Source organism: Alligator mississippiensis, chromosome 15, assembly GCF_030867095.1.
Source record: "Alligator mississippiensis isolate rAllMis1 chromosome 15, rAllMis1, whole genome shotgun sequence".
NCBI lineage: Eukaryota > Metazoa > Chordata > Crocodylia > Alligatoridae > Alligator > Alligator mississippiensis.
In genome coordinates this window covers 1,267,635-1,292,055 of record NC_081838.1, presented here as the reverse complement: position 1 = coordinate 1,292,055, position 24,421 = coordinate 1,267,635, and the positions used below count along the sequence as shown (strand labels likewise).

General features: G+C 64.3%; 3 protein-coding genes across 4 annotated transcripts; 2 read left to right on the top strand and 1 right to left on the bottom strand.

Annotated features, from left to right (window-relative positions):
• Positions 1-164: 164 nt before the first annotated feature.
• PAF1 (PAF1 homolog, Paf1/RNA polymerase II complex component) lies at positions 165-6,187 on the top strand. Its single transcript, XM_019495172.2, has 14 exons — positions 165-336; positions 471-500; positions 575-667; positions 756-877; positions 1,041-1,107; positions 1,241-1,342; positions 1,514-1,619; positions 2,000-2,068; positions 2,310-2,413; positions 2,503-2,619; positions 3,179-3,307; positions 4,066-4,171; positions 4,284-4,371; positions 5,641-6,187. The coding sequence occupies exons 1-14, from the start codon at positions 287-289 to the stop codon at positions 5,967-5,969; spliced, it is 1,512 nt and encodes a 503-aa protein (XP_019350717.1). The 5' UTR covers positions 165-286; the 3' UTR covers positions 5,970-6,187.
• A 1,301-nt stretch (positions 6,188-7,488) lies between these two features.
• SAMD4B (sterile alpha motif domain containing 4B) lies at positions 7,489-18,365 on the bottom strand. Of its 2 annotated transcripts, none has more exons than XM_059718665.1 (12): positions 18,080-18,365; positions 15,941-16,423; positions 13,581-13,820; positions 13,383-13,492; positions 12,323-12,475; positions 11,407-11,707; positions 10,911-10,996; positions 10,694-10,812; positions 10,050-10,245; positions 9,657-9,780; positions 9,351-9,434; positions 7,489-9,127 (listed from the first exon to the last, which is right to left on the bottom strand). In XM_059718665.1, exons 1-12 carry the CDS (start codon positions 18,273-18,275, stop codon positions 9,099-9,101), a joined length of 2,121 nt encoding a protein of 706 aa, XP_059574648.1. In that variant the 5' UTR covers positions 18,276-18,365; the 3' UTR covers positions 7,489-9,098. The 2 variants fall into 2 exon arrangements, with proteins under 2 accessions (XP_059574648.1, XP_006264822.1); XM_006264760.4 differs by having other exon boundaries at positions 12,323-12,409.
• A 1,256-nt stretch (positions 18,366-19,621) lies between these two features.
• Positions 19,622-24,132, top strand: GMFG (glia maturation factor gamma). The gene is made up of 7 exons (XM_014600265.3): positions 19,622-20,756; positions 21,956-22,052; positions 22,371-22,420; positions 23,184-23,233; positions 23,458-23,540; positions 23,769-23,842; positions 23,966-24,132. Exons 1-7 carry the CDS (start codon positions 20,547-20,549, stop codon positions 24,035-24,037), a joined length of 636 nt encoding a protein of 211 aa, XP_014455751.2. The 5' UTR covers positions 19,622-20,546; the 3' UTR covers positions 24,038-24,132.
• Positions 24,133-24,421: the final 289 nt, after the last annotated feature.

Genomic DNA, 24,421 nt, shown 5'->3' with positions numbered 1-24,421 from the left:
TGCCACGCGCGCCACCCTCTCATGGAGCATGCGCAGACTCCCCCTTCCCCTCCCGCACTCCATCTCCCGCCGTGCCCCGCGGCCGCGCCGGCCCTGTGAGAGGCCCCCCTGGCGCGCGCGCCGCCCCTGGAAGGCCCCCGCCCAGGTGACCTCCGCGTTGCCTGACGGCGCCCCCCCCCCCGAACGGCGGCTTCCGACTTCCGGCCCGGCGCGCGGCGGGCAGCCCCGAGCGCCCCCCCCATCCGGCGCGGCGGTGTAGCAGTGGCCCCCGCGGCCCCGCTCCACCATGGCGCCCACCATCCAGACCCAGGCGCAGCGGGAGGAGCCCGGGCACCGGTAAGCCCGTCCCCCCCGTGCCTATGACGTCACGGCGGGGGGTCCCCTTGTGCCCCCCTCCCCTCCCCTCCCCCACTGGGGGGGGGTCCCGTGCCTCAGTTTCCCCGTCTCTGACTCCTCTTGTTTCCCCGCAGGCCCAACTCCCACCGCACCCTGCCGGAGAGGTGAGCCCCCCCGCCCCCCCAGTCCCCCTCCCCCTCCCACAGCTGGGGGGGGTCTGACCGCGCTGCCCCCCCAGGTCGGGCGTCGTGTGCCGGGTGAAATACTGCAACAGCCTCCCCGACATCCCCTTCGACCCCAAGTTCATCACCTACCCCTTCGACCAGAACAGGTGAGCGGGGGCGGGGCGGGGCGGGGCGGGGGGAGGGGCACACGGGGGGGGCAGGGGGGGCTCACACGTGCCCCCCCCCGCCCCCCAGGTTCGTGCAGTACAAGGCCACGTCGCTGGAGAAGCAGCACAAGCACGACCTGCTCACGGAGCCCGACCTGGGCGTCACCATCGACCTCATCAACCCCGACACCTACCGCATCGACCCCAACGGTCAGCGCCCGCGCGTGCGAGGGGAGGCCGGGGGCCGCGCGCGCGCACCTGGGTGACCGATGGGACGTGCGCACGCCCGGCGCGAGGCCCTTGTGCACGTGCAAATTGGGGTGGGGGGGGGGGCTGCCACGGTTTAACCCCCTCCCCCCGCCCCCCCCCTTAGTGCTGCTGGACCCCGCGGACGAGAAGCTGCTGGAGGAGGAGATCCAGGCCCCCACCAGCTCCAAGAGGTGCCTGCCCGTCGGGGGGGGGGATGCCGGACTCGCGGGGTCTCCGTCCGCGAGGAACGGGGCCGTCGTGGCCGCACGCGGGAGGGGTCGGCCCAGCCCTGAGCCCCCCCCCCCCCCACCCGCCTACCCCCAGGTCCCAGCAGCACGCCAAGGTGGTGCCGTGGATGCGGAAGACGGAGTACATCTCCACCGAGTTCAACCGCTACGGGGTCTCCAACGAGAAGCCGGAAGTCAAGTGAGTGCTGTCGTTAGGCCCCGGGGTCGGCGTTGGTGCTGCTTCGCACACGCTTGTACGCACGTGTGGTAGCACAGGGTTCTCCAGGCTTGGGGGGGGTGCGCAGCCGCTTTCCCAGCATCCTTTGTCCTCCTTTGACACCCCCCTCCCTTCCTGTCCCCCCCTCCCCAGGATCGGGGTGTCCGTGAAGCAGCAGTTCACGGAGGAGGAGATCTACAAAGACCGTGACAGCCAGATCGCCGCCATCGAGAAGACCTTTGAGGATGCTCAGAAGCAGGTGAGCCAGACCCTAAACGGGGCCCTTGAAAGCAACGCACGCACGGCACTGTACCTTTAAGCCTTAAAGTGACTGTCAAACGAGTGGGAGAGGGGTACCTGGAGATGGGAGTGTCAGGGGGAGTCCTGGACAGCTCTTAAACCCGCTGGCACGAGCTGGGGATGACGATGAAGGGAATCGCGGACACGGCAGAGAGGGTCGCGATGCCCCTTGCTCGACCCTTGGGGTGTCCGCGGCCCCGGACTAACAAGGCCAGGCCCGGGGAGGGGGGTCGTTAAGAGAGAGGTGCCGGAGGGGGGACAGGACAAGGGTTTCTAACATACGAAGTGGTGAAGAGACGGTCCTGGGGGCCCCCGCTCACCATCTCTGTCTGTCCCCAGATCACGCAGCACTACAGCAAGCCACGAGTGACGCCGGTGGAGGTGATGCCTGCGTTCCCTGACTTCAAGGTAAGGCTATACCCTCGGAGGGGGGGACGGACGACCCTTCAAATCCCCTCAGCTTCAAGGTGTGCTGGCGGGGGCGGGGGGGTTAAAGCTGGCAGGCAGCTTTCTGCCTTCCTTAGCTTCCCCGTGCCTTAGTTTCCCCACCCTGTGGCTGTGAGATGCAGCGAGGGGGTGGTCCTGGGGTGGGAGTGGGGGGTCAGGGGCCACTCCACTCACCGTCTCTCCCTCCCCCCCGGCTTTCCAGATGTGGATCAACCCCTGCGCCCAGGTCATCTTCGACTCGGACCCAGCCCCGAAGGACACCAGCGGCGCCGCCGCCCTGGAGATGATGTCCCAGGCCATGATCAGGTGCTGCAGGGGGGCAGAAGGGGGGGCAGTAGGCAGTGTTTTCCTCCCACCCCACCCCCAGCTTATTAAGCCCCCGCTGCCCATGACAGGGGCATGATGGACGAGGAAGGGAACCAGTTTGTCGCCTACTTCCTGCCGGTGGAAGAGACTCTGCGGAAGCGCAAGAGGGACCAGGACGAGGAGATGGACTACGCGCCCGAGGACATGTGCGTGGGGGGGTCCCTGGCTCTGTGCCGGGGGGGGGGGGGGGGGCGGCACTGGGATCTGGGGCAAGAGCTATCAGGGGAAGGGGTGCCCAGCTCTGTCGGGGGGCACTGCAGCCTATACGCCTGGGTCTCGAACCAGGGGCCGGGCTAGCCTCAGTGCCCCACCCCCAAGGCTCAGCAGCCCCCAGAAGACCCCACCAAAAAACAGCAGAGGAAGCTGTGTTGGACCGGAGACTGTGGGGGAAGTAGAGAGCCCAGGGGCTGGGGGGTAGGGAGATCCCTGAGAGGTGCTGGGATCTGGGGTAGGGGGGTATCCTGGCATATGGCTGGGTGGGGGCAGGATATGGGGGTGAAATGGGCCCCTGGCTGTGCTGCAGGGGGGCCAGGTGGGGGGCAAAGCTGTCAGAGAGGGACCCCCATTCTGTGCCAGGGCAGGAGGGTTCAGGATCTGCCAGGATTTGGGGGGGGGGGGCGCTTTGGCTATGTGCCAGGGCAGAGGGGAGTGGGGGGGTATCTCCAGACCCAGAGCTGCTGACTCTGCACCCCCCCCCCCCCACAGTTACGACTACAAGATTGCGCGCGAGTACAACTGGAACGTGAAGAACAAGGCCAGCAAGGGCTACGAGGAGAACTACTTCTTCATCTTCCGCGAGGGCGACGGCGTCTACTACAACGAGCTCGAGACCAGGTGGGGGCCAGTCCTGGCTGGGGGGTTGGCATGGTGGAGAAGGCACCGTGGCGTCCTGGGAGGGGGGAAAGTATGGCCAGAGCAGTTTGCATTGCTAACCCAGCAAAGGAAAGCTCACCCCCCACCCCCACCCCGGCTGCGGCTGTTCAGTTAATTCTGTCGTGTGTTATATACCAGGAAATACAGTACAGGTGCACCCGCCCCCCCCCACACACACACAGGGGGGCTGGATCCGGGCGGCAGCGGGTGGAGACAGGGCCCAGGCCTTGAGGAGCCAGGGGCCTCATCCTGGCCAGGGGGATCTGGAGAGCACACAGGAGGGCAGGGATTGGGCCCTGGGGGGGGGGGGTGTTCAGGGAACCTGATCCCAGTGTGGGGCGGGGAGGCTGGATCCTGACTGGGGGGCTCAGTCTTAGTAGGGGGCTGCTGTGCCTTGCTAGGTAAGCAGCAGAAACAGCTCTTACCGCATTTCCCTGTATGTATGCGCTGGAGGGGTTTCAGCTCCCACAAAGGGGTGGGCGGACTTCAGGGATGCCAGGAGTTGTCATAGGCGGGGCCTTGTGGAGGACTGGACAGACAGGAGCTACCGTATGTTCCTATCTACAACGTTCCCAAGGAACGAGAGAAACTGCTCTTACCGTACTTCCTCGTATATAGCGCAAATAATTTAACTGACGCCTTTTTTTGGCTGGGTAAAAGGCATAAACAGCTCTTACCGTATTTCTGCACGTATAACACACTGACCCCTGCCCCCCCAGGGTGCGGCTGAGCAAGCGGCGGGCCAAGGCGGGCGTGCAGTCGGGCACCAACGCGGTGCTGGTGGTGAAGCACCGGGACATGAACGAGAAGGAGCTGGAAGCCCAGGTATGGCAGGGGTTAAATGGGGGGGGAATTACCCCTGATTACCACCCCCCCCTTACTGTGGAGGGGGCAGGGGACCCAGGTGTCCGGTTCTAACCCCCCCCCTCCCCACCAGGAGGCGCGCCGGGCCCAGCTGGAGAACCACGAGCCCGAGGAAGAGGAGGAGGAAGACCTGGAGCTGGAGAAGGAGGCACAAGGCTCAGGTACCCCCTGGACCTCCCCCACTGTGGGGCAGGGTCCCAATGACTCCTCCCCCCCGCCATTGAATTGGGGGGCCCCGGAACCCCCTTCTCCCTCCAGGGGGGAACCACCTTGGCCTTGCATTTTAATTAGCAGCCCCTTGTTAGGCTTCACCATCTCCTGGGGGCAATGGGCAGGGCCTGGCTCTTCCCCCCCCCCCAATTATCTGCTGGGGGGGAGTGGAGAGCTCATTAAGCTAATGAGAGGGGGGGCAGGGCAGCCCCTGAGAGTGGCTGGGTGAGAGGCCAGGAGCTGTCATAGGCGGGGCCTTATGGAGGACTGGACAGACAGGAGCTACCGTAAGTTCCTATCTACAGCGTTCCCAAGGAACGAGAGAAACTGCTCTTACCGTACTTCCTCGTATATAGCGCAAATAATTTAACTGACGCCTTTTTTTGGCTGGGTAAAAGGCATAAACAGCTCTTACCGTATTTCTGCACGTATAACACACTGAAAAATAGTGGCCGCAGCCTAGGGAATGGGGTTGAGGAGGCCTGTCTATGCAGGGCAAGCAGTAGAAATTGCTTTTACCACAGTTCCTGATATATAACACAGAAAGCTTAACTGAGTGGCTTCGGTTTGGGGGTGAGCCTCTTTTTGCTGGGTAAACAGCAGAACTGACTCCTACTGTACCTTCTCGTATATAAAACACTGCAAAATTAAGAGAGTGACCCTAGCCTGGGGAAGGGAGCCTTTCTTTGCAGGATTAGCAGCAGAAACTGCATTTACCGTAGTCCCCGGTGTATAAAATGCTGCAAAAGTAATTGAGTGGCTGTAGCCAGGGGAGGGAGGGGTTAGTCTTTCTTTGCGGGGTCAGTAGATACAGCTGTTACTATATTTCCTTGCGTATAATGCACTGTAAAATTAAAGAGTAGCCACAGCCTAGGGAGGGGGGAACCTTTCTTTTTGGGTAAGTGGCAGATGCAGCTCTTACCATATTTCCTTGTGCATAACGCACTACGCATTCCAGCAGCTGAGTTGTGGGGGGGCAGTTAGACACATTATATAAGAACGAATACAGGAAGTTTTTCTCTCCTCAGGGAACTTTTTCCTCTCCCCTTCCCCAGCAGCATCAGCCTGGGCTGGGGGTTGGGACCGGGCCTCAACCCCTGAGGGGTCCCGGTGTGCAGGGTCTGGCTTTGCTGGGAGTAGGGGTCAGGAAGGAACTAGCCCCCGGGGTCAGGTTGGCAGAGGACCACCCCTCTCAGACCTGCCTCTCCATCCCCCTGCAGACGAGGAGCGGGAGAAGGGCAGCGAGAGCGAGCGGGAGGCAGAGGCCGGAGGCAGCGAGGATGAGGCGGGGGCCGGGGGCAGCGAGGAGGACGAGCGGGCAGCCCGGGACCAGGAGGAGATCTTCGGCAGCGACGACGACGACTCGGGCGCGGGGGAGGACGATGACGAGGACGATGAGGAGGAGGATGGGGAGGGCAGCGAGGCCGAGGCTCCCCGCAGCGCCAGCCCCAGCGACCGCTCGGGCCTTGAGGACGAGGATGATGAGGGCAGCGGCAGCGATGGCGCCTCTGGCTCCAGTGACGAGGCCAGTGCTGACTCCAGCGATTGACCTTCCCCAGCCCAGACCCTCTCCCCTCCCACCCCTTGCCCTGTCCTGGGCCCTTGGGCCAGTGCTACCCACCACCCAGTCCTGGGGTTGGGAGCTGGGCCCAATCTGCCCAGTGTTGCTCAGCTGTGGGGGGCTGCTTTTCATACTGGTGTGCCCCCCCTCCCCTCTGTACATAGCTTGGATCAGAGCCCTCCATGGAATAAAAGGGGCTTTCTTAACGTGCCATGTCTGGTGCATGGGGGGGGGGCTGAGGATGCTTCACCCCAGGGAGCTGGCGGCTGTGACCGTGCGCGCGAGGTGGAATTCACCCTGCTCCAGTGCTCACGAGGGTCTTGTGCAACTGGGGATGGGACTCAAGGATGTTAGCTTGACCCAGCTGCCTCTTCTCCTTGGGCTCCTCAGCTGCAGCGTGCAAGAGCCCACTGGGGTCCAGCCTGTCCTTCGAGTGCCTGCTCAGCATCAACTGCGTCCTCCACCCCCATGGGACCTGTGCCCAAACCCCTGCTCCAGGCCTGGGGGGGGTGGGGGCATGGCAGGACTTGAGCTGGGGGCACAAGGCCTAATGGGGGTAGCACAGCCTAACATGGCTCAGTAGGGGCCTGCATGGGCCAATATAAACCAACATAAGCTGTGTGGCCTAGGAGGGAGGCCTATAGGGCAATATGGTACATTGTGGGCCCCCTGGAGAGCTGGAGGAGCTCAGACTATGGCCCAATATGGGCTGTATGGCCGGGGGGGGGGTGTCATTCCTCTCCTTTCCCCTATGGCTCATTCCCACCAGCAGGGTGGGGGGGTGTCCTGACACCCAGGGGCAGCCAGGAGGGAGCTTGGTGGCAGGGGGGTTGATTCTACCCCCAACCCATGCTGCAACAGTTCGTGGGAGTCAGCTCCCACAATGCACCTGAAGCCCACAGCTGCAACGCAGGGTGGGGAGGTGAGTCTGGAGGAAAACTGTTTCCCAGACCTTCCAGTGAGCCCTCCCACAGCCCTGAGACTGGCCTCATGCCTGGGGCTGTCCCAGCCTCGGCAACACCCCCCAGGGCTCTGTAGCCTCCAAAAGACCCCCTATCCCCCCAGAACCAGCTACAACATGGGCTGGACTGGAGAGGCAGAGAGCCCATGGGCGGGGAGAGGTAGAAAGATCACAGGGAGAGTTCAGGCGTGTGTTATATACCAGGAAATACGGTAAGAGCAATCGTGGCAGGGGTGGGAGGAATAGGAAAAGCAAGGAGGTGGGGAGACCCCAGGAGGGAGTGGGGTAAGGTGGGCATCAAAGACCCCGAAGGAGAATGGGGGGAGAGGGAGACCCCAGGGGGCCTGGGCGCAAGGTGGGGAGGGGCTGTGTCTGGCTAGGTAAGCAGCAGAAGCTGCTCTTACCGTATTTCTCTGTATATAAGGTGCTGGGAGGGGGTGGGGGAACGGCCCGGGAGCCCAGAGATGAGGTGAGAGAGAGGAAGGGAGTCGAGACCAGGGGGTGGGGGGGCGCATCAGCCATTCCTCCCCCAATCGTCAGAGGCGCTGGGTTTTGCCTTTTTTAATAACGTCGTCATGGTTACCAGCCATAGTCATAACAAAAGTTATCCATAATAAAACGTATCTAAAATAACGCTTCTATCTGAACCCGGAGCCGCCGGCCGGCACGTACAAACAGCAGGGGGGGCCCTGCGCGCAGGGGGGGGTCATGCCCCCTTCTGGGGGGTCTGGGGGAGGACTTCTTACCCCACCCCTTAATGGGGCCGGGGGAGCTTGTTTGTACCAAGGGGGGGGCTGCCCGGGGGGGAGGAGGGACCAATTCATAATTAACGTATGTACCACCAGGGGGCAGGGTTAGCACAGCCTCGCCCCCCAATTCCAGGGGACCCCACGACCCAGCCCTGGGGTGGGAGGGAAGTGTCCCGCTCTGAGGAAGCTGCATGGGGGGCCCTGCTTTACCCCCCACCTTACTGTTAGGGGCTGCAAAGAAGAGGGGGGCAGGGAAAAGGGTAAGCCAGGCTGAGGGGGCGGAGCTGGGGGCACACTCCTCCCCCCAGGACCCACCCCCCTGTAGTGTAGTCACTGACACGCTTACACACACGCATGTGCACGCACCCACTCCCACCACAGGCCTGGCCATTTGCACCCCCAAGCGTCTGGGGGGTGGAGGCTGAAACTCCCTCAACTTGCTGCAAAGGCTCATGGGAACCTTTCCCACAATGCACTGAGGCCACAGGTGCAATGCATCATGGGAAAGTGAGTCCAGCAGAACACCCCCCCCACACAGAGAGCACACTTTCCCATCCTCTTCCAGGAGCTTGGGGGGTGGGGAGGAGGAGTCAGCCTCAGCCCCCGGGGGTACGCCCAGCTTGGGGGGAGGGGGGCACACACGTGTGCAACAGTCAGGCCCTATGGGACACCCACCCTTTACCCTTCCCTTGCACTGGAGGGGTCCATCTCTGCTGGAGGGGGGAAGGGGGTCTCCACCTGTGGGGGGGCAGTTTCATCCCAGGGGGGTAAATAATTAATTATTTCTTTTAAACCAGGCACTTAAATCAGGTCCAGGAAATGTCACTGCCCCCCCACCCCAACCCCCTTCCCACATAGCTGCCCCCTCCCCCAGATCAGGGGCCAAACGCCAGCACGGGGTGAGCCTGGATGGAGCCAGCTCTCCAGGCACCCCCCGCGGGGGCTTTGGCCCCGATCCTGCCCCTCCAAAGCAGGGGGAACTCGGACCGGCCCCTCGCTCTCCCCCCGTCTGCTGGGACTGTCTGCTCCCGGAACGGCCTGCCGGGAGAGGCCAGGGTGGGGGGTGTCGCACAGACACACGGGGGCCCGCCTGGGCTTGCACGCCCCCCTCGCACGCCCAGCTCCCCCCTGGGAGGGAACCCTACATCTTTATACGGCAGAAGGAAACAAAACAAAACAAAAACAAAAGAAGTAGAAAACAGGAAAAAAAAGCGATCGGAAGGTCTAAGATGATGCCATTGTAGTGAGGGGCCGGCCCCGGCCCCGCCCCCGCACCTCGCTCGGGGAGGGGGGGCAGCCACGGGGCCGTGGGGGGGGCAGTCACCCACCCCCTGCTGAGAAGCACCCCAAAAAGAAAAAGAATAACCCCAAAAGCGTCCCAGGGCGCGGCGGGGTCCCCCGGCGCCCTCAGATGGTGGAGGTCTTGTCGGTACCGTCTGCATGGGGGGGCGGGGGAAAGAAGGTGGAGTCAGGGGCGGGGCCTCGCACGAGGGCCACTGCCTTGCAAAAGCCCCTTTCACAAGCTCCCCTCCCATGAGTGCCTCGCACGTGAAGGGCGGGCGGGCGGGCAGGTAGACAGGGACAGTCCCCCCCCCCCCCCCAAGGGACTGGCAGCCCCCAGCCAGGGTATCTGGGGCCAGCTGGGTGCCCCCCACTCACCGCCCAGCGCGTGCTCCGTCATGCTGAGACACAGCGACTCCAGCGTGGGGTTGATCTCCAGGTCCGTGCCGGGCAGCTGGCATTCTGCACAGGGGGTGTAAGCGGCAGGATTTGCCCTGTGCCCACCCCCTCAAGCGCCCGGGACGGGGGGCGTTCCTCCAACCCCCGCCGCACAGCAGCTGTAGATGCAACCCAGGAGTGCGGCAGAAACCGCCTCCCCTCCCACCCCCACAAAGAGCTTGGACCCCCGCCCGCCCCCTCGCCGGAGGGCTGGGCACAGAACCCAGGCGTGCGGGCCGGGCTCACCTTGGGGGAACATGAGGACGGCCTGCGGGGAGCTGTGCACGGGCAGCGAGTGGGTGCGCTGCACGGCGCTGCGCCCCGGCCCCGGCATGCTGTGGCTGCCCCCGGGGTTGGCGAACCACAGGCTCTGCAGGGGTGAGGAGAGGGGAGTTGGGCGGGGCAAGATGCAGGCCCCGCCCCTGCCTGCCAAACCCTGCCCACTCCCTCCCCCATGTGCCAGCCCCACCCCTATAACAGGCCCTGCTCCAACAGGCCCCGCCCCCACATACCATGCTCTACCCCATGTCCCGCCCCATGCAACAGGCCCCGCCCCCACGTACTATGCTCCAACCACAACAAGCCCCCACCCCCATACCCTGCCCATGTACCATGTCCACAGGCCCCGCCCCCGCTCACCTGGCGACCCTGGCTGGCGACGGCGGGGCTGAGGCCGTGGCGGGGTGAGACGGCACCGAGGCCGGCCGGGCTGAGCAGCCCCATGCGGCCGGGGGCCAAGGGGCGGGGGGGCACCGGGAACGGGCGCTGACCCCGGCGTGCCACCCCCACCCCCACAGAGCCTGCTATGGGGAGCGAGTTGGAGCCGAAGGCCCAGCTGGGGAGGGGGAGAGAGAGAGAGGAGGGGGCAGGGTGGGGGGAATCAGGCTCAGCCCCTCCCCTCCCAGGCTGAGAGCTTCTGTGCCTCAGTTTCCCCAAATCAGTATCGCACCCGCACAGGACCCTCTGCTGCCCCCCCACCCGGCACTCCCCACCCGAGACCTAGAAACTCATCACACAAATACACCCCCCCACCCCATTCCCCCTGCTGCCTGCACCCCCTCCCACCACTGCCTGGCTGAGGCCTAGAAACTCATCACGCACCCCCCCGTGTCACTCTGATTGAGGCTTGGAAACTCGTCACACTCCCCCCGACACCGTGTGTCATCGTCGTCCCCCCCCCTCCAGCTGAGGCCTAAAACTCTTCACACGCACAGCGCCCCCTGCTGTCCTCGCCCCCTCCCACGGCCTGGCAGCGGAGGCCAGGGAAGTCGCGGCGCCCCTACCTCTTCTGCTGGCGGTAGCTCTGCAGGTCGAGCGCCGCCTTCCTGGGGAACGCCCGCAGCAGCTTCAGCACCTGCTGCTTCCACGACAGGAGCCGCTTCTTCTGCGTCTCCGTGAATGCCTGCGGGGGTGCGGGGAGGGGGGTCAGGAGAACCCAGGCGTCCCGGCTCCGCACCCCCGCCCCGGAGAACCCAGGCGTCTCAGCCCCGTGGTACACACCTCATGCGTCAGGCACTTCTCGATGAGCTGGAGGTAACTGGTGATGTTCTCCTCGTCCGGCCGCGACACCAGCAGCTGGGTGCACACTGAGGGGGGGCACGGCTGTGAGAACTCAGGAGTCCTGCCTGGTCCCATCCCCTTCCCCATTAGACCCCACTCTCCTCCCAGAGCTGGGATGGAGCCAGGTGTCCGGGCTCCCCGCCCCCCCCGACTCTCTCTTTGCTGGGTGGGATTGGGCATCACCTACTCCCAGGGTCTAGATCAGGCGCTGTCCCCACCCTGCCAGCCCCGAAGGGAGATCAACGGAGCACTAAACCATTTGGGCAGCCTCCCAGTACAGACCAGTGCAGGCAAGGAACCAAAATGGTTTTCAGTGGGACTGGACTAGTCCCCCAATTGCCCTAAGGCCCTGCTACAAATGCCCCCCGTCCCCCACAAACTCCCCGTAACCTCCCAATGCCCCCATACCCTCCCAATGCGCGCCCCGCCCCCTCACCTTTGCCCATGACTCGCGTGAACTGCCCCGGGATGTCACCCTCAGGGATGGGGGCGGTGGCTGACTCGCCATCGCCCGGCGCAGGGGGCTGGGCCTGGAAGCTGTCGCCCAGGGGGGCCTTGTCCTCGGCCCCACCGCCAGGCTTGTCCAGGCTGGGCTTGGGGGGACCCCCGAGGCGCTCGGGCACGGCCTCCTTGGGTGCAGGCGAGGCCTGCAGGGAGCTGTAGGCTTTGATGGGCGTCGCGATGATCTGCTGCAGCTCCTGCAGCGCCGTCCACAGATTCCCGCCTTCCAGGATGTCCTGGCAGAGGGGGGGAAACAAGGCACTGCATTAGGCCTGGCTGCACCCCTTCCCAACCCAGGGCTCAGCTCCTCTGGGATCACAGGTTCAAATCCCAGCTGGACTGGGGAGGACTGCAGGTGTGCACTGCCCCCTGCTGGAGGACTTGAGACTGTGCACACTTATGTGGGGAGCAGGGTTGTGTGCACATGTGCATGCGTGTAGAGAGAAGACTGTACATGTGGGAGGGTTGTGTGCGCACACACATGCATGTGGGGGGAGGGTTGCATGTGTGGGAGGGTTGTGCATGTGGACACGTGGGGAAGAAGGACTGTGTGCATACTGATGTGTGGGGGGAGGGTTATGCATGTGTGGTGAAGGTCTGTGTGCCTGTGTATGCGTGTGGGGGGGGGGGGGGAAGGGTTGTGGGTATGCATGGGTAAGGTGTGCCACATGGACACGTGGGGGCACAGCTGTGTGTGCTTGTTCATATATGTGAGGGGGAGAGCTGTGTTGGTGTGCACATGCCTGCACGTTTCAGCGCATCTGTCTCGAGACCACAGCAGCCGCACACCGCTCCTCCCCAGAAGCAGCTGCATGGACAGACCCGAGCTGGCTAGGCCCCGCCAGCCTCACCTTCTCCAGGGACTTGAGGACGCTCTGCCTCTCCCGCAGCTTCTGGATGCTCAGCGCAATCTTGTGCCGGGCGCCTTTCGTCACGTTCTGGAGCGGGGAGAACCCGGAGCTGAAGGTGGCAGCGGCCGAGGGAGGCCCTGGATCCCGGCCCACCTGGCACACCGGATGGGGCAGGGGGCAGAAAGCAATGGATGGAACCGGGGGGACACGGAGCCAAAAGCAGAGACCAGATGGGGCAGGGCGCACAGGACGGGAAGCAGAAAGCAGAGCAGTGGATGGGGCGGGGCTGGGAGCTGGAAGCAGAGCAAGGGGTGCAGCAGGGGGTCAAAAGCACAGCAATGGATGGGACCAGGGAGCAGGGCAAGAAGCCGAATACAGGGTAACAGATGGGGCAGGCGGCTGGAAGCAGAGCAGAGAAACAGGTGAGACCAGGGAGTACAGGGCAAGAAAATGAAAGCAGAGCAATAGATGGGGGCAGGGGAGCAGGGCTGGGAGCTGAAAACAGAGCAATGGATGGGGCGGGGAGTCGAAAGCAGATCAGAGCAACAGATGGGACCAAGGACGCAGAGCTGGAAGCCAAAAGCAGAGCAACAGATGGGGCAGAGGGGGCTGGGAGCTGAAAGCAGAGCAAGGGATGCGGCAGGGGGCTGGAAGCAGAGCAAGGGAAGGGACGGGAGAGCAGGGTGGGAAGCCGAAAGCAGGGTAACAGATGGGGCAGGAATCCCAAGCAGAGCAATAGATGGGGGTGGGGGAGCAGGACTGGGAGCTGAAAGCAGAGCAACCAATGGGACTGGGGGCACAGGGCAGGAAGCCAAAAGCAGAGCAACAGATGGGGCAGGGGATGGGAACGAGTGCAGCATTTGAGGAGGATGTGCCCCCAGACCAGGGAAGGGCTCCGGCATGGCATTTGTGGAGGACGTGGGGCTCTCTTTGCGCCCTGCCTGCCATTAAGGTGGGTCTCACAGAAGATGGCACCCACCAGCCCAGACCTCGAAGGCATCGGGGGCTGGCCAAGTGCCCTGAGCTGGGGCAGGGGAGGGAGGCCTGGGCGAGGCTGTACCTGTGACTCCAGGTGCTGCTCCGTGAGTGTCATCATCTCCTCGTACGTCAGCTGGGAGAAGAGCGCCGCGTACTTGTGCAGCCGCAGGCTCTTCAGCCACGAGGGCACGTCTGTGGAGAAGAGGAGGGGGGTGAGACTTGGGGGGGAAGGATGTGGGGGTTGCTGCGGCTGGGGGGGGGGCACCCCTCCCTGCCCTACCTTTCATGCCACTCCCATCCTCCTGGAAGGTGTTGCGGCTGCCCCCTGGTTCCTCCGTCTGCTCGCTGCCCGAGGAGGCCACGCTGCTTTGGGGTGAGAGGGGCGCGTGGTCCCCGGGCCCGAAGGCCGAGCGGGCACCCAGCTCCTCGCCCCCCAGCCAGTCCCCGGGGCCCTGGGGGCTCGTGGGGATGAGGGACATGGAGCGCTTGAGCGGGCTGGGGTGGATTTGGCAGGGCAGAGCTGCAAGGAAACAGAGACGGTGTTACCGTATTTCCTTGCATACAACGCAGATACACACACCCCCTTTCTCCTTACCGTGTCTCCTCGCATACAACACGCTCCAAAAATCAGCCCCCCAAAATTGCAAAGGGGGGTGTTTTAAGTGGTTTTATTTGCTGAAAAAGAAGCATGAAGACGCTGTGCGAGCTGTGTCGCTGTCCAGAGCACAGAGCCCTAGAGCCGCAGGGCTGGAAGGGACCCTCAGAGGTCACGATTAGTCCGAGCCCCAGCCTGAGGCAGAACCAGCCCCAACAAACCCAGCATCGAACCTCTGAGCAGCACGACCGTCAGCCCTGACACCGCCCCAGGCATCACCCCCACCCCTGCCCCTGGGAGAGCAGGGGGGCTGTGGCCACCAACATCCTGCTGCTGTCAAAGGGGGTTCATGGATGCTCCAGAGACCCCAGGGCGAGGCTGTGACCCCGCTGCAGAGGAAAGGAACCCCCATCCAGTCTGCACCAGTTTGACCAGGGGGCGGGGCGGAGGGGTGAAAATCCCTTCTTGCCCCCAGTGCAGTGTGGGGCTGAGCCTGAGCGCAGGGGCAAGACCCTCTACCCAGAACCCTGTGGGGTTAGTCCCAGCAGAAGCATTGGTGCAGCCCAGTCCCCATCCTCAGCCTGGGCTGCAGCAGCACCCAGTGCCTCTGGGGGAGACTTAAAACCCCCGATGCATGGAGCAGAAAGCATGGGGGGGGAGGGGGGCAACCAGCACAGCACAGAAGCCTGGGAAATCCCAAGTAGAACACAGATCACCCCTGCCCAGTGGCTGCCCATCCTCTCCTTGAACCCCTCCAGGGATAAGGAGCCCTCAACTTCCCTGGGGTCCATCTCTGCCTCCTGCTCTGACAGCAAACAGGTTTTTGTGAGGTCTGATCTAAACCCAGCTCTGCTGCAACTTCAAGCCACTGGTCCACATATTTTCCTTGTATGAAACTCTCCTTCCCAAAACCAGGCCCCCAGAATTGTGTTTGAGGTGGAAGGGGCGTTAAGCAGCTTGCTTCACTGGAACAGAAGCATGGCGACACCGCGTGCACCATGTCACTGCCCAGAAGGAGCACCCCATGTTAACCCTCTCAAGCTACAGCTGTTGCCTGAGTGCCACGGCTTCCGCTGGAAGCAGCCAGTGAGTGGCCAGGGGCATCCACGCTCGAAAAGGGGCACAAAGACACCGAGTCCACCAGGCAGCTGCCAGGATGGTGGAGCCCCGTGTCAACCCCCTCATAGCCACAGCTGCTGACTGAGCGCTGCAACTAGTGCCCGAAGCAGCCAGTGAGCAGCTGGGAGCATCAGGATAGGCTTGATGTGGATGCACTTCATTTATAGGAAAGCACATAAAGGACCAGGTACAGTCTTGCTACCGACCTTTGCAAAACTCAGATCTCGCGACAGAGTAGGTCCTGCTAAGAAGATACGAGTGTCCAGAAGGTATAGAGACTTTCTGGGGGAGGCAGCAGGACCTTCCTGGACACTCTACGTTCCTGAGAGGACTTGCTCTACGTCACACTATCATCTATGACTCTGGCAATATCTTCTTTTCTACCTCCCGCTTTCCAACACCAAGAGGTGGGGTGCAGTATGCTTGAAAATACGGTAGCAGCACACCAAACTGGCATGGTGCTTCTGAGTGCTAGATCTGGGGGACAAGATGCATCCGGACACTAGATCTCAGCCCACGGTGAGAGTGTGACCTCCCCCCACACAGCCCCATAAAGTCTTACTACTGCCCTTACAAGAATCCAGGGCCTTGGGACAGAGTAGGTCCTCCTGGGATCACAGTGTGTCCAGGAAGCGTAGAGAAGACCGTCCAGGGGAGGCAGTAGGAACTTCCTGGACACTATAGTTTTGGGAGGACTTGCTCTATGTCATGCCGTCAGCTACGACTGAGGAGGTCCCTCCTTGCTATGCCCTGCATCTCAAAGCCCAACGTGGGGCATGTGCTATGCCTGCAAATACGTTGTCCCAAACTGAGATGTCGTATCCTTGACGATACGGTGACAGCGCACAGAACCAGTGGGGTGCATCTGACCTCTAGATCTCTGACCGCACGGCCCCCGCTTCCCCTTCCCTCCCCAGCCCCCGTACCTGCATTGGCGTTGCTCCCGAGGCTGTTAATAGCCGAGGGCACCGAGCTGGAAGAGTGGAAGGGCAAGTGTCCGTTCTCGCGGGGCGGCTTGTCCTGCCAGCCGTGGCCCAGCTCCCCCACCCCCGGCTCGCCGGGGCCCTGCCACTCGTCCGAGCCTTGGCGGGAGTGGTAGGTGGGGTCGGCCCGGCCTCGGCTTTGGCCGGAGAAGGCGCCCGAGAGGCGGTCTTCCAGATGGCCCAGCCAGAGGGCCAGGGAGTTGCGGTCGTCTAGGGTGGTGGCAGGGTGGATGAGGGCGTAGGACAGCAGCTGCCGGCTCTCCTCGATGAACAGGTTGCTCTCAATGGAGTAGGCCAGCACCTTCTGCAGCAGCTTCATGTACTCGGTCTTGGCATCCATGTTGCCCGGCTGCAGCAGGGGCAAGTGAGTCAGGAGCAGGGAGATGACCTTGTCTTTGGGCTCTTGATGCCACTGGCTCACCACAGCTGCAAGGGCAGAGAGAGGGGTTAGAGGGGTCGGCAGCGGGATGGAGCCAGAACCCGAAGACAGAGGCTGGTGGGTGCACGGGGAAGGAATGGGGTCAGGTGCCCACGGCATCAGGCACCACATGAGGGAAAAGAACTGGGGGGGGGAGTGTCCTGTGGGCCAGCTCAGGACTGCTCTCACCCCCAAGCCAACTGGCCTCATTAGCCCGTGACCCCCAGATTATTCCCCCTCTGGCCCCACATCAGAGCTATCAACCCCTGGGCCCCCAGAGCACCTCCTCCTGGCAGGCAGGGACCAGCCAGACACCAGCTTAGCCTGGCCAGGACTCCGGGGTTCTACGCCCAGCTCTCCCACTGATGACAGAGGGTGGGGCTTTGCTTCCTGCCTCAGTTTCCCCACCTGCACATGAACAGCTCAGCTTCTGTATCCCCCCCTCCCCTCCTGCAGCACTCAAATCCCACAGCAGGGGAATACACGTCAAGGCTGAGGTCCCACCTGCCCTGTAGAGACGAGTTCCAGCTGTGATCCCAGCTGGGAGAATGCAGCCGCTATTGGGGTGAAACCTCCCAGCCCTTTCATACGTGCACCCCAGGCACCACAGGTTATGTAACCAGCCTCCTACGGCTCTATTGGGAGTCAAATGTGGCCTCGCCTGGAGCAGCAGCGATCTGAACCCAACCAAAAGCACTTCCTTTTGCCCCAAAGCCCCGGTCAGGACAGTCCCAGACCCTGCCAGCTCCTAAAACAGGATGCCAAGGTATAGTTAGGACATAAAGGGGCTTCTCACACCACCATGTGCCTGAAATGATCACAGCGATACAGGTCCAGATGCCCCTGGTAGAACCCAAGCAGCAGATGCCCCGGTGCCAAGGCAAGCAGGCCCTGGGGATAGAAGGCATCTTGAAGGCAGAGCCACAGGGAAGCTGGGCACAGCCCTTGGCAGGAGTGGCACGTCCAGCATAGCCCCCACCTCCACGCAGGGCTGGCGTCATCTGTAGCAGCCCAGATGAGCGTGCGAGCGAAGCCACGCAGACAATCCCCTCGCACGACTGCCTGGCCTGATCGGAACCAGCCACGGCTAACGCAGGGGGCGATTCGCACCTCGGGGTCGCTCGGGAGCAGCTCGCCGGCTGCATCCAGGACATCCTGCTTTGCTACTCGAGCGCTCTCCCCCCGCCCACCCCTCCTTCACAGACACGGGCAGAGACGAACCCCAGAGCCGGACAGGGGGTTTTGGGGCGGAGGCAACGGGAGGGGGGCGGGTTCCAGCGGGAAGCCAGCGGCGCTCTCCAAGAATCTCAGGAATGTAAACGCCGAAGGAGGAAGGACGCGGGGGAACGGGGCCGGGGAGAGGCCGGCGGCTTGGAGGTCGAGAGCCTGCGGTGGGGGTCTGAAGGGGAATCCGAGCATCGCCGGACCCGGTGTCCCCCCGCACCGCTGCGGCAGCACGGCGCCGAAGGGAGAAGCTTGTAGCAGCTCCCAGACACGGATGCCACAAGGCTTTGGGAACACAGCGCGGCTGCCTTGTTCCACCCCAGCACCAGCTGCACGCACCCAGCACCCGGCTGAGAGCAGAAGGGGGACGCGGCCAGGCCCGGCCTGCCCCGCCTCGCCTCGCCGCGGAAGGGGCTCGGGAGCAAGGCAGGGCGTCTCACCTGCGCTGTTGGCCTCGGACTCCACGATGTGGATCTCGGTGCAGTCGGCCAGCGAGTGCTCCAGGCAGAGCTGCAGGAAGCGGGCTTGGGTGCGGGTGATGCGCTTGAGGAGCGACAGCAGCGCCACCGTCTGCTCGCACTCGTTCCAGCCCTTGAACCAGCCCGCCAGGATGCCCACCTGGTCCCGGAACATCATGGTGGCGGGCGCGGGCGGGGAGGGGGCCGGGAGCCGGGGGAGCGCAGCTGGGTCGGCCCCCCCGCCCCCTCACATGGCTTCAGCTGGGGGTCCCGCGGCGCTGCCTGCCGGCGCCCCCCAGGAATCGCATACGCTCGCGTGGGGGGGGGGGGGCGGGGTGCGAGCGCTTCGCGAGGGCGTCACCCGGGCTGCGGAGACCCCTGCGAGGACAGAGACGAGCCTGGGTTAGCGGGGAGCCCGGAAACCCCGCTCCCCACCCCCCCGTTTGGGACCCGCCGCGGCCGCTCTGGCAGAGATCGGAGGAGCCCAGAAACCCCGCTCCGGGCCGCAGCAAGGGGCGCTGGGATACTGGAGGAGACCGGCCAGGTGTCGGGGCACGAGCAGGGAGAAACGCGGCTGGGAGGGGAGGGGCGGGTCCGCCCCCCCCCCCGCCCCGAGGCCGGACTGGAGTCGGGGGGCGGCGCTCCGATCCCTCCGCCGCCCCCCCCGGCCCCCACCTGTGCTGCGCCCGCCCGGCCGCCAGCCGCCCGCGGGGTCAGGCCGGCCCCCACCTCACAAAGGCCATTGTGAGGCTCCGCGCAACGGGGAGCACAGGGAGGCCGGGGGGGGGAAGACCCCCCCCTCCACCGGGGCAGGGGGAGGGCACGGGCGGGCGGGCGGGCCACCCCCCCCCGAGCCCCCGGGGAGAAGGGGGGCGCAGCACCGGGGCCACCCCCCCCAGGGCCCCTCGTCAGACCCCCCTCATTAGACCCCATCCCCCCCTCAGCAGACCCCGCATTAGACTCTGCGCTTCCCCCGCGGGACACCCCGGGGGGTGGGGGGGGTCGCACGGAGCAGAGGAGGAGCTGGGGGGGCCCTGGCAGGGGGATGGGGGAGGGGAGGAGGGGGGGTCTCAGGCCTGGGCTGGACGCGGGTGTCCGGGGGGGGGGCCCAGGCGGCGGGGGGGCCACGGGGGGGGGGGGCCCGCTCCCCGAGGGGAGGAATCCCCTCCCCCTCTCGCGGGGGGGCCGCGCCAGCCCCTCCCCCCGCGCTCACCCGCGCCGCGGCGCCGCCAGCCGCGCTCCGCCGAGGCGCCGTAGCCCCCGCGCAACGTCAGCGCGCACGGCCGACGCGCTGCGTCACCACGCCGCGCCTGTGCGTGCGGCGCCCGAGTGGCAGCGCCGCAGACCAATGGGCAGCGGGCGGGAGGAGGCTGGGCCCCACCTCCTCCCCCTCAGAGCGCGGGGGGCGGGGCCGATGGGAGGGCCCCACCGCCTCCCGGCCAATCACCGGCCCCCGCCGCTCAGCCCGGGCTCGGATTGGCCCGCAGGAGATGTCAATCGGCGGCGCGGTGACGTCACACACCAAGCCCTCCCCCTCCTTTCCACCTGCCTCCCCTCCCCCACCCGTTTCAGCCCGCCCTCCCCTTTAATTAATCAGCTAATTAGCCCCGCCCCCTCCACGCCCTAATTAATGTCAGTGTTTAAATATTGAATAAGTCAATTAACATAATTCCCCCTCCCCCCACTTCACTAATGACTTAATTAACATGAGGCCCCTCCCCCACTCCTCCCCCAATTAACTCGTGGCTAAATTAACATGAATCCCCTCCTCCACCGCTGCTCCTGGCCCCTCCTTCCTCCATGCCCCACAGCCCCGCAATGACTTAATTAATAATTATGTAATTAACTTATTAGCAGTGGATTACTAATTAAATAATTAACAGTCCCCTCCCCCTGCTAATTAGCCCCCCCTTAACAAGCAGGCCCGCCCCCAAGATCATAGCTTTGGCTTTCAAAGAAAGCAGGTGGGAGGGTTAATTTGCTCAGGCATTAATTAACATTCATTAATTAACGAGCTGGCTCCCTTGCTGACTCCGCCCCCAGTGGCACCGCAAGGGATTGTGGGAACGAGGCCCGGCTTCCTGCTTCCTCATGGGCCCTGTAGTCCGGGGCCGGGTGCTCCCATTGTCCCCTATGGAGCGGGGCCTACATTACCCATGATGCCCCACAGCTGGGGGACGGGCCTCGGTTGTGCCGCGGTGCCTGCTGGGAAATGTAGTCCACCCCCGCCCCCCGCCCCCCCAGAGCTGTGCCCAGTCACCCATGGGGTAGAACTACAGGCCCCGTGAGGCTGGAGGCAGCGGGTGTAACGAGCCCTGCCCTCGTTAGCTAATGAGTGGGGGGGGTCTGGGTCCCCCCCCAAGTGGAGGCCCCTCCTCCCCACCCTGACACCCTCCACCATGCAGCTGGCTCTGGTGCGGTGCACGAGGGGGCAGTCCTTGCACACCCAATGCACCAGGATGGGGTGTCTCCATGCCCCCTTTCTTGTGCCCCTTTACCCCCTGGGTTCCCCCTCCTGTCCCCCTCCCCCTCCCCTCCCACGACTTCTCCTTTTCTCCTGCCCGCATCCTGTCACGGGGCCAGCGCCCGCCCGGCCCCCCACACGGAGAGCGGAGAGTGGCACCCACGCCAGCGCCGCCGAGCCCCCCCCAACACCATGGTACCTCCTGCGGGGTGGGAGTGGGGGCAGAGAGACCCCCTAGTGCTGCCCCCGGGGCTGGGGGTCGGCCCTGGGGGGCAGAGGCAAGAGGAGGGGGCTGCCGGTGTTGGGGGCCTGGGCAGCACGCATCTGCCCGGGGGGCGTGTGGGGGGGCCTGTGCCCCTCCAGGGATGTGGGGGGGCAGGGGGCAGGAGAGGGGCATCCCTTTGGCATGGGGGGTGCAGGGTAGGGCAGGGCGGGCTCTTGCTGCGGGGCGGAAGGGCGAGGCCGGAACGGGGAGGGGGGGCACTGGGGAGCGTGGCGTGGCCCCTGGAAACCTGGGACTGGGGGGGCTGAACTGGACACACACACACACACACACACACACACACACACGCACTGTAAATCACACTTGGGGCCAGGCCTGTGTGTGCGGATCTATGAGTGTGACCAAGATTTTGAGGAGGGGGTGTGTGTGTGTGTATGTGTTGAGAGTGGATGACGATGGACAGACGGACTCGGGGTGCCTGGAGGGAAGCACAGACAAACCTCTGTGTGTGTGCATATGAGTGTGTGTTCCATGCTGGGGCAGTTGTGATCACCCCACAGTGTGCATGTGTGTGTGTGAGTGTGAGAACACACGGGGGACGGTGCCAGTGACAGTCACTGCCCGGGGCTGTATGTGTGTGCCTGAGTGTGTCTCTGAGCAGCGTGTTGGTGTGGAAAAGCCCAAGAACGTCAAGTGCCTGGAGCTGGGCCCGTGTGCGTGCATGTGTGTATGTGTGCCTGGGAGTGGGGGTGCAGAGATGTGCAAGCAAAGACCATGCATTTCACCCAGGTGGTGCTTGTGTGTGCAAGACTGCTTTTGAGTGAATATACTCTGTGTGTGTGTGTGTGTGTGTGTGTGTGTGTGTGTATGTGTGTGTGTGTGTGTGTTGGATACCTGGGTTGTGTGTGGGTCTGGGATGCTGGGGTTCTGTGTGTGTGTATGTGTGAACATACCCCAGATGCTGGGGGGGGGTGCACACACGTGCATGTCCCAGACACCTGGATTTTGTGTGTGTGTGTGTGTGTGTGTGTGTGTGTACACATCTAATTCACAACTGCCTGTGTGGCAGTGCCAGGGTGCCACCCCCACAGCAGCACCAGAGGGCACTTTAGCCCGGGGGGCAGGGGCGGGGGGTCTCACGCTGGGGGGCTCATGGAGCACCCCCCCGCAGTCGGACTCGCTGGTGGTGTGTGACGTGGACCCCGCGCTGACCGAGAGGCTGCAGCGATTCCGCTTCCGCAAGGAGACCAACAACGCCGCCATCCTCAGTGAGTGCCCCCCGGAGCCCCCCACTGCCCCCCAGAACCCCCACTGCCCTCCTGGGGTCCCTACTGTCCCCTGGGGGCCCCAGCAACCCCCCATACCCTCCCATTTCCCCCCTGGGGCCCCCCACTGTCCCCTCACTGCCCCCCTGGGGCTCCCCACAAGTCCCTGCCTGCACCCCCCAGGAGGCTACTTTGGTGGCCCCCAGCAGGGGACACTGGGGGGGCTGATTTAGGCCAGGAGGAGGTGCTGTGGAGGGTGACCCCACCTGTCTCGCAGTGCCCCCTAGTTCTCCCCCCTCATAACCCCCCTCTGCCCCCCAGTGAAGATCGACAGGGACCGGCAGCTGGTGGTGCTGGAGGAGGAGCTGGAGGTGAGGCTGCCTGGGCACCACGGGGGTCTCAGACCCCCGGGCGGGGGGCAAAAGGCACCAGGTATCTCCCCGGGGGGGGGGGGGGGGGCACAGAGGAGCCGTCCTGCTTCTTGCCAGCAGGGGGCAACAGCGGCTCTGGGGCAGGGAAGAGGCATGTGGGACTCGTGGGCTCCAGCAGGGGGCGGCACACGTGCACACATACGGACATAGGCACACACAGAACCCAGGTGTCCGACACATGTGCACACCCACATGCACCCACACACGCACAGAACCTGGGTGTCTGGAACACACCCACACCCACAGGACCTAGGCATCTGACACACACCCACCCACCCACCCACACACACACAAAGAACCCAGGTGTCTGACACGTGTGCATGCACACGCGCGCGCGCACACACAGAATCCAGGTGTCCAACACGTGTACACACATGCACACACACACCCATACCCACACACACAAAGAACCCAGGTGTCTGGCACGTGTGCACACACGCAAGCACACGCACAGAACCCAGGCAGCTGCGTGCACACACACCCATACCCACACAACCCAGACATCCGATGGGCACGTGCACACACATACACAGAATCCAGGTGCCCGACAGGTGTGTGCACACATGTACACGCACGTGCAGGTCTCCAGGCTAGGATCGGGCCATCCTGGCCTAGTGATGGCGGGGGAGGGCTGGGGCAATCTGGGATATCTGCCCCATGTGCCCCACCCCACCCCCAAATTGAGCATTGCATGTTCCCGCAGGATGTGTCCCCTGAGGACCTGAGGGCCGAGCTGCCCGAGCGCCAGCCTCGATATCCTTCCAGCGGGGCCAGGGGCAGCGTGGGATGGGGGGGCAGTGGGACAAGGAGGCAGGTGGGATACTGGGGGGGGGGTGCGGTGGCCCTCCATCCCTCCAGCTGGTCTGGTAGCGGGTGCTGGGGGTCATAGAGGGCCGTGGAGGGCCCTGAGGGGTCACCAAGGGGGGTCGTGGGGGGCCAGGGGAGCCCCGCCTGCTCCTTGACCCCCCGTCCCCCACCTTCGTGGCGTACAGCTACCAGTACAAGCACGACGACGGGCGCGTGTCCTACCCGCTCTGCCTCATCTTCTCCAGCCCCCTGGGTGAGCCGGACGCCTGGGTCCCCGGGGCGCAGCGGGGTGCAGGGCTCAGGCCCCTGGCTTCTCTCCTGGCTCTGGGAACTGGGCTGGGGGCCCCATGGTTACACTGGTGGGAGGGGGCCTGGGGTTCTCTTCCCAATCCCCCCGGCCTGGGGCAAAAGGGGCTTCCCCCTCCTTTCCCATTGCCCCATGTCAGCCCCCCGGGGGTACTAAGCCCTTTCCCCCACGCAGGCTGCAAGCCGGAGCAGCAGATGATGTACGCGGGCAGCAAGAACCGGCTGGTGCAGGCGACCCAGCTCACCAAGGTATCGGGGTCCTGACCCCTACCCCGGGCGGTGGTCTGCTGGCAGGGGGGGCTGCACACAGACACCCCCCCATGCAGCTGCCAGCCCCCACTACATCTCCAACCCCCCCACCCCCACCACCAGGTGTTTGAGATCCGGACCACGGAGGAGCTGACGGAGGACTGGCTGCGGGAGCGTCTGGCTTTCTTCCGCTAGGGGGGCTGGGGACCCCCCCCACCGGACCCTCCATGTTGGGGGGCAGAGATACACCCCCCCCTTGGCTGGGGAGGGAATAAACCAGTTGGGACGGAGCCTGGGGTCTGGTCAGTGTTTGTCCCACCCCCCGTCCCCCCACTGCTGGGGCCTGTCACCCCATATTCTGCAGGGGGCAGGGTGGCCCCCGGGGGGCTGGGGTCTCTCCTGAGCTCAGGAGGGGAGCGAGGCCCCATCCGTGGCCCAGAGACCCGCTCCCCCTTCCCCATGGGGCTCCCTGGGGGGGAACAAGCCCCCCCCCAGCGCCCTGGGCCCGGGGGAAGAGCCCAGCTACTCCTGCTGTCAGGACCCCGGCCCCCCCTCCTTCTCCAAGCTGGGCCCAGGGGG

Coding starts and splice junctions, on each gene's coding strand:
- GMFG (XM_014600265.3), top strand. CDS start 20,547: ATGCACCAGGATGGGGTGTCTCCATGCCCCCTTTCTTGTGCCCCTTTA. Junction 23,234..23,457: donor CTGCCCGAGCGCCAGCCTCG/ATATCCTTCCAG, acceptor CCCGTCCCCCAC/CTTCGTGGCGTACAGCTACC. Junction 23,541..23,768: donor CATCTTCTCCAGCCCCCTGG/GTGAGCCGGACG, acceptor TCCCCCACGCAG/GCTGCAAGCCGGAGCAGCAG.
- SAMD4B (XM_059718665.1), bottom strand. CDS start 18,275: ATGATGTTCCGGGACCAGGTGGGCATCCTGGCGGGCTGGTTCAAGGGC. Junction 16,424..18,079: donor GTCCGAGGCCAACAGCGCAG/GTGAGACGCCCT, acceptor CTGCCCTTGCAG/CTGTGGTGAGCCAGTGGCAT. Junction 10,246..10,693: donor AGCTACCGCCAGCAGAAGAG/GTAGGGGCGCCG, acceptor CCCCCTCCCCAG/CTGGGCCTTCGGCTCCAACT.
- PAF1 (XM_019495172.2), top strand. CDS start 287: ATGGCGCCCACCATCCAGACCCAGGCGCAGCGGGAGGAGCCCGGGCAC. Junction 337..470: donor CGGGAGGAGCCCGGGCACCG/GTAAGCCCGTCC, acceptor GTTTCCCCGCAG/GCCCAACTCCCACCGCACCC. Junction 1,620..1,999: donor TTGAGGATGCTCAGAAGCAG/GTGAGCCAGACC, acceptor GTCTGTCCCCAG/ATCACGCAGCACTACAGCAA.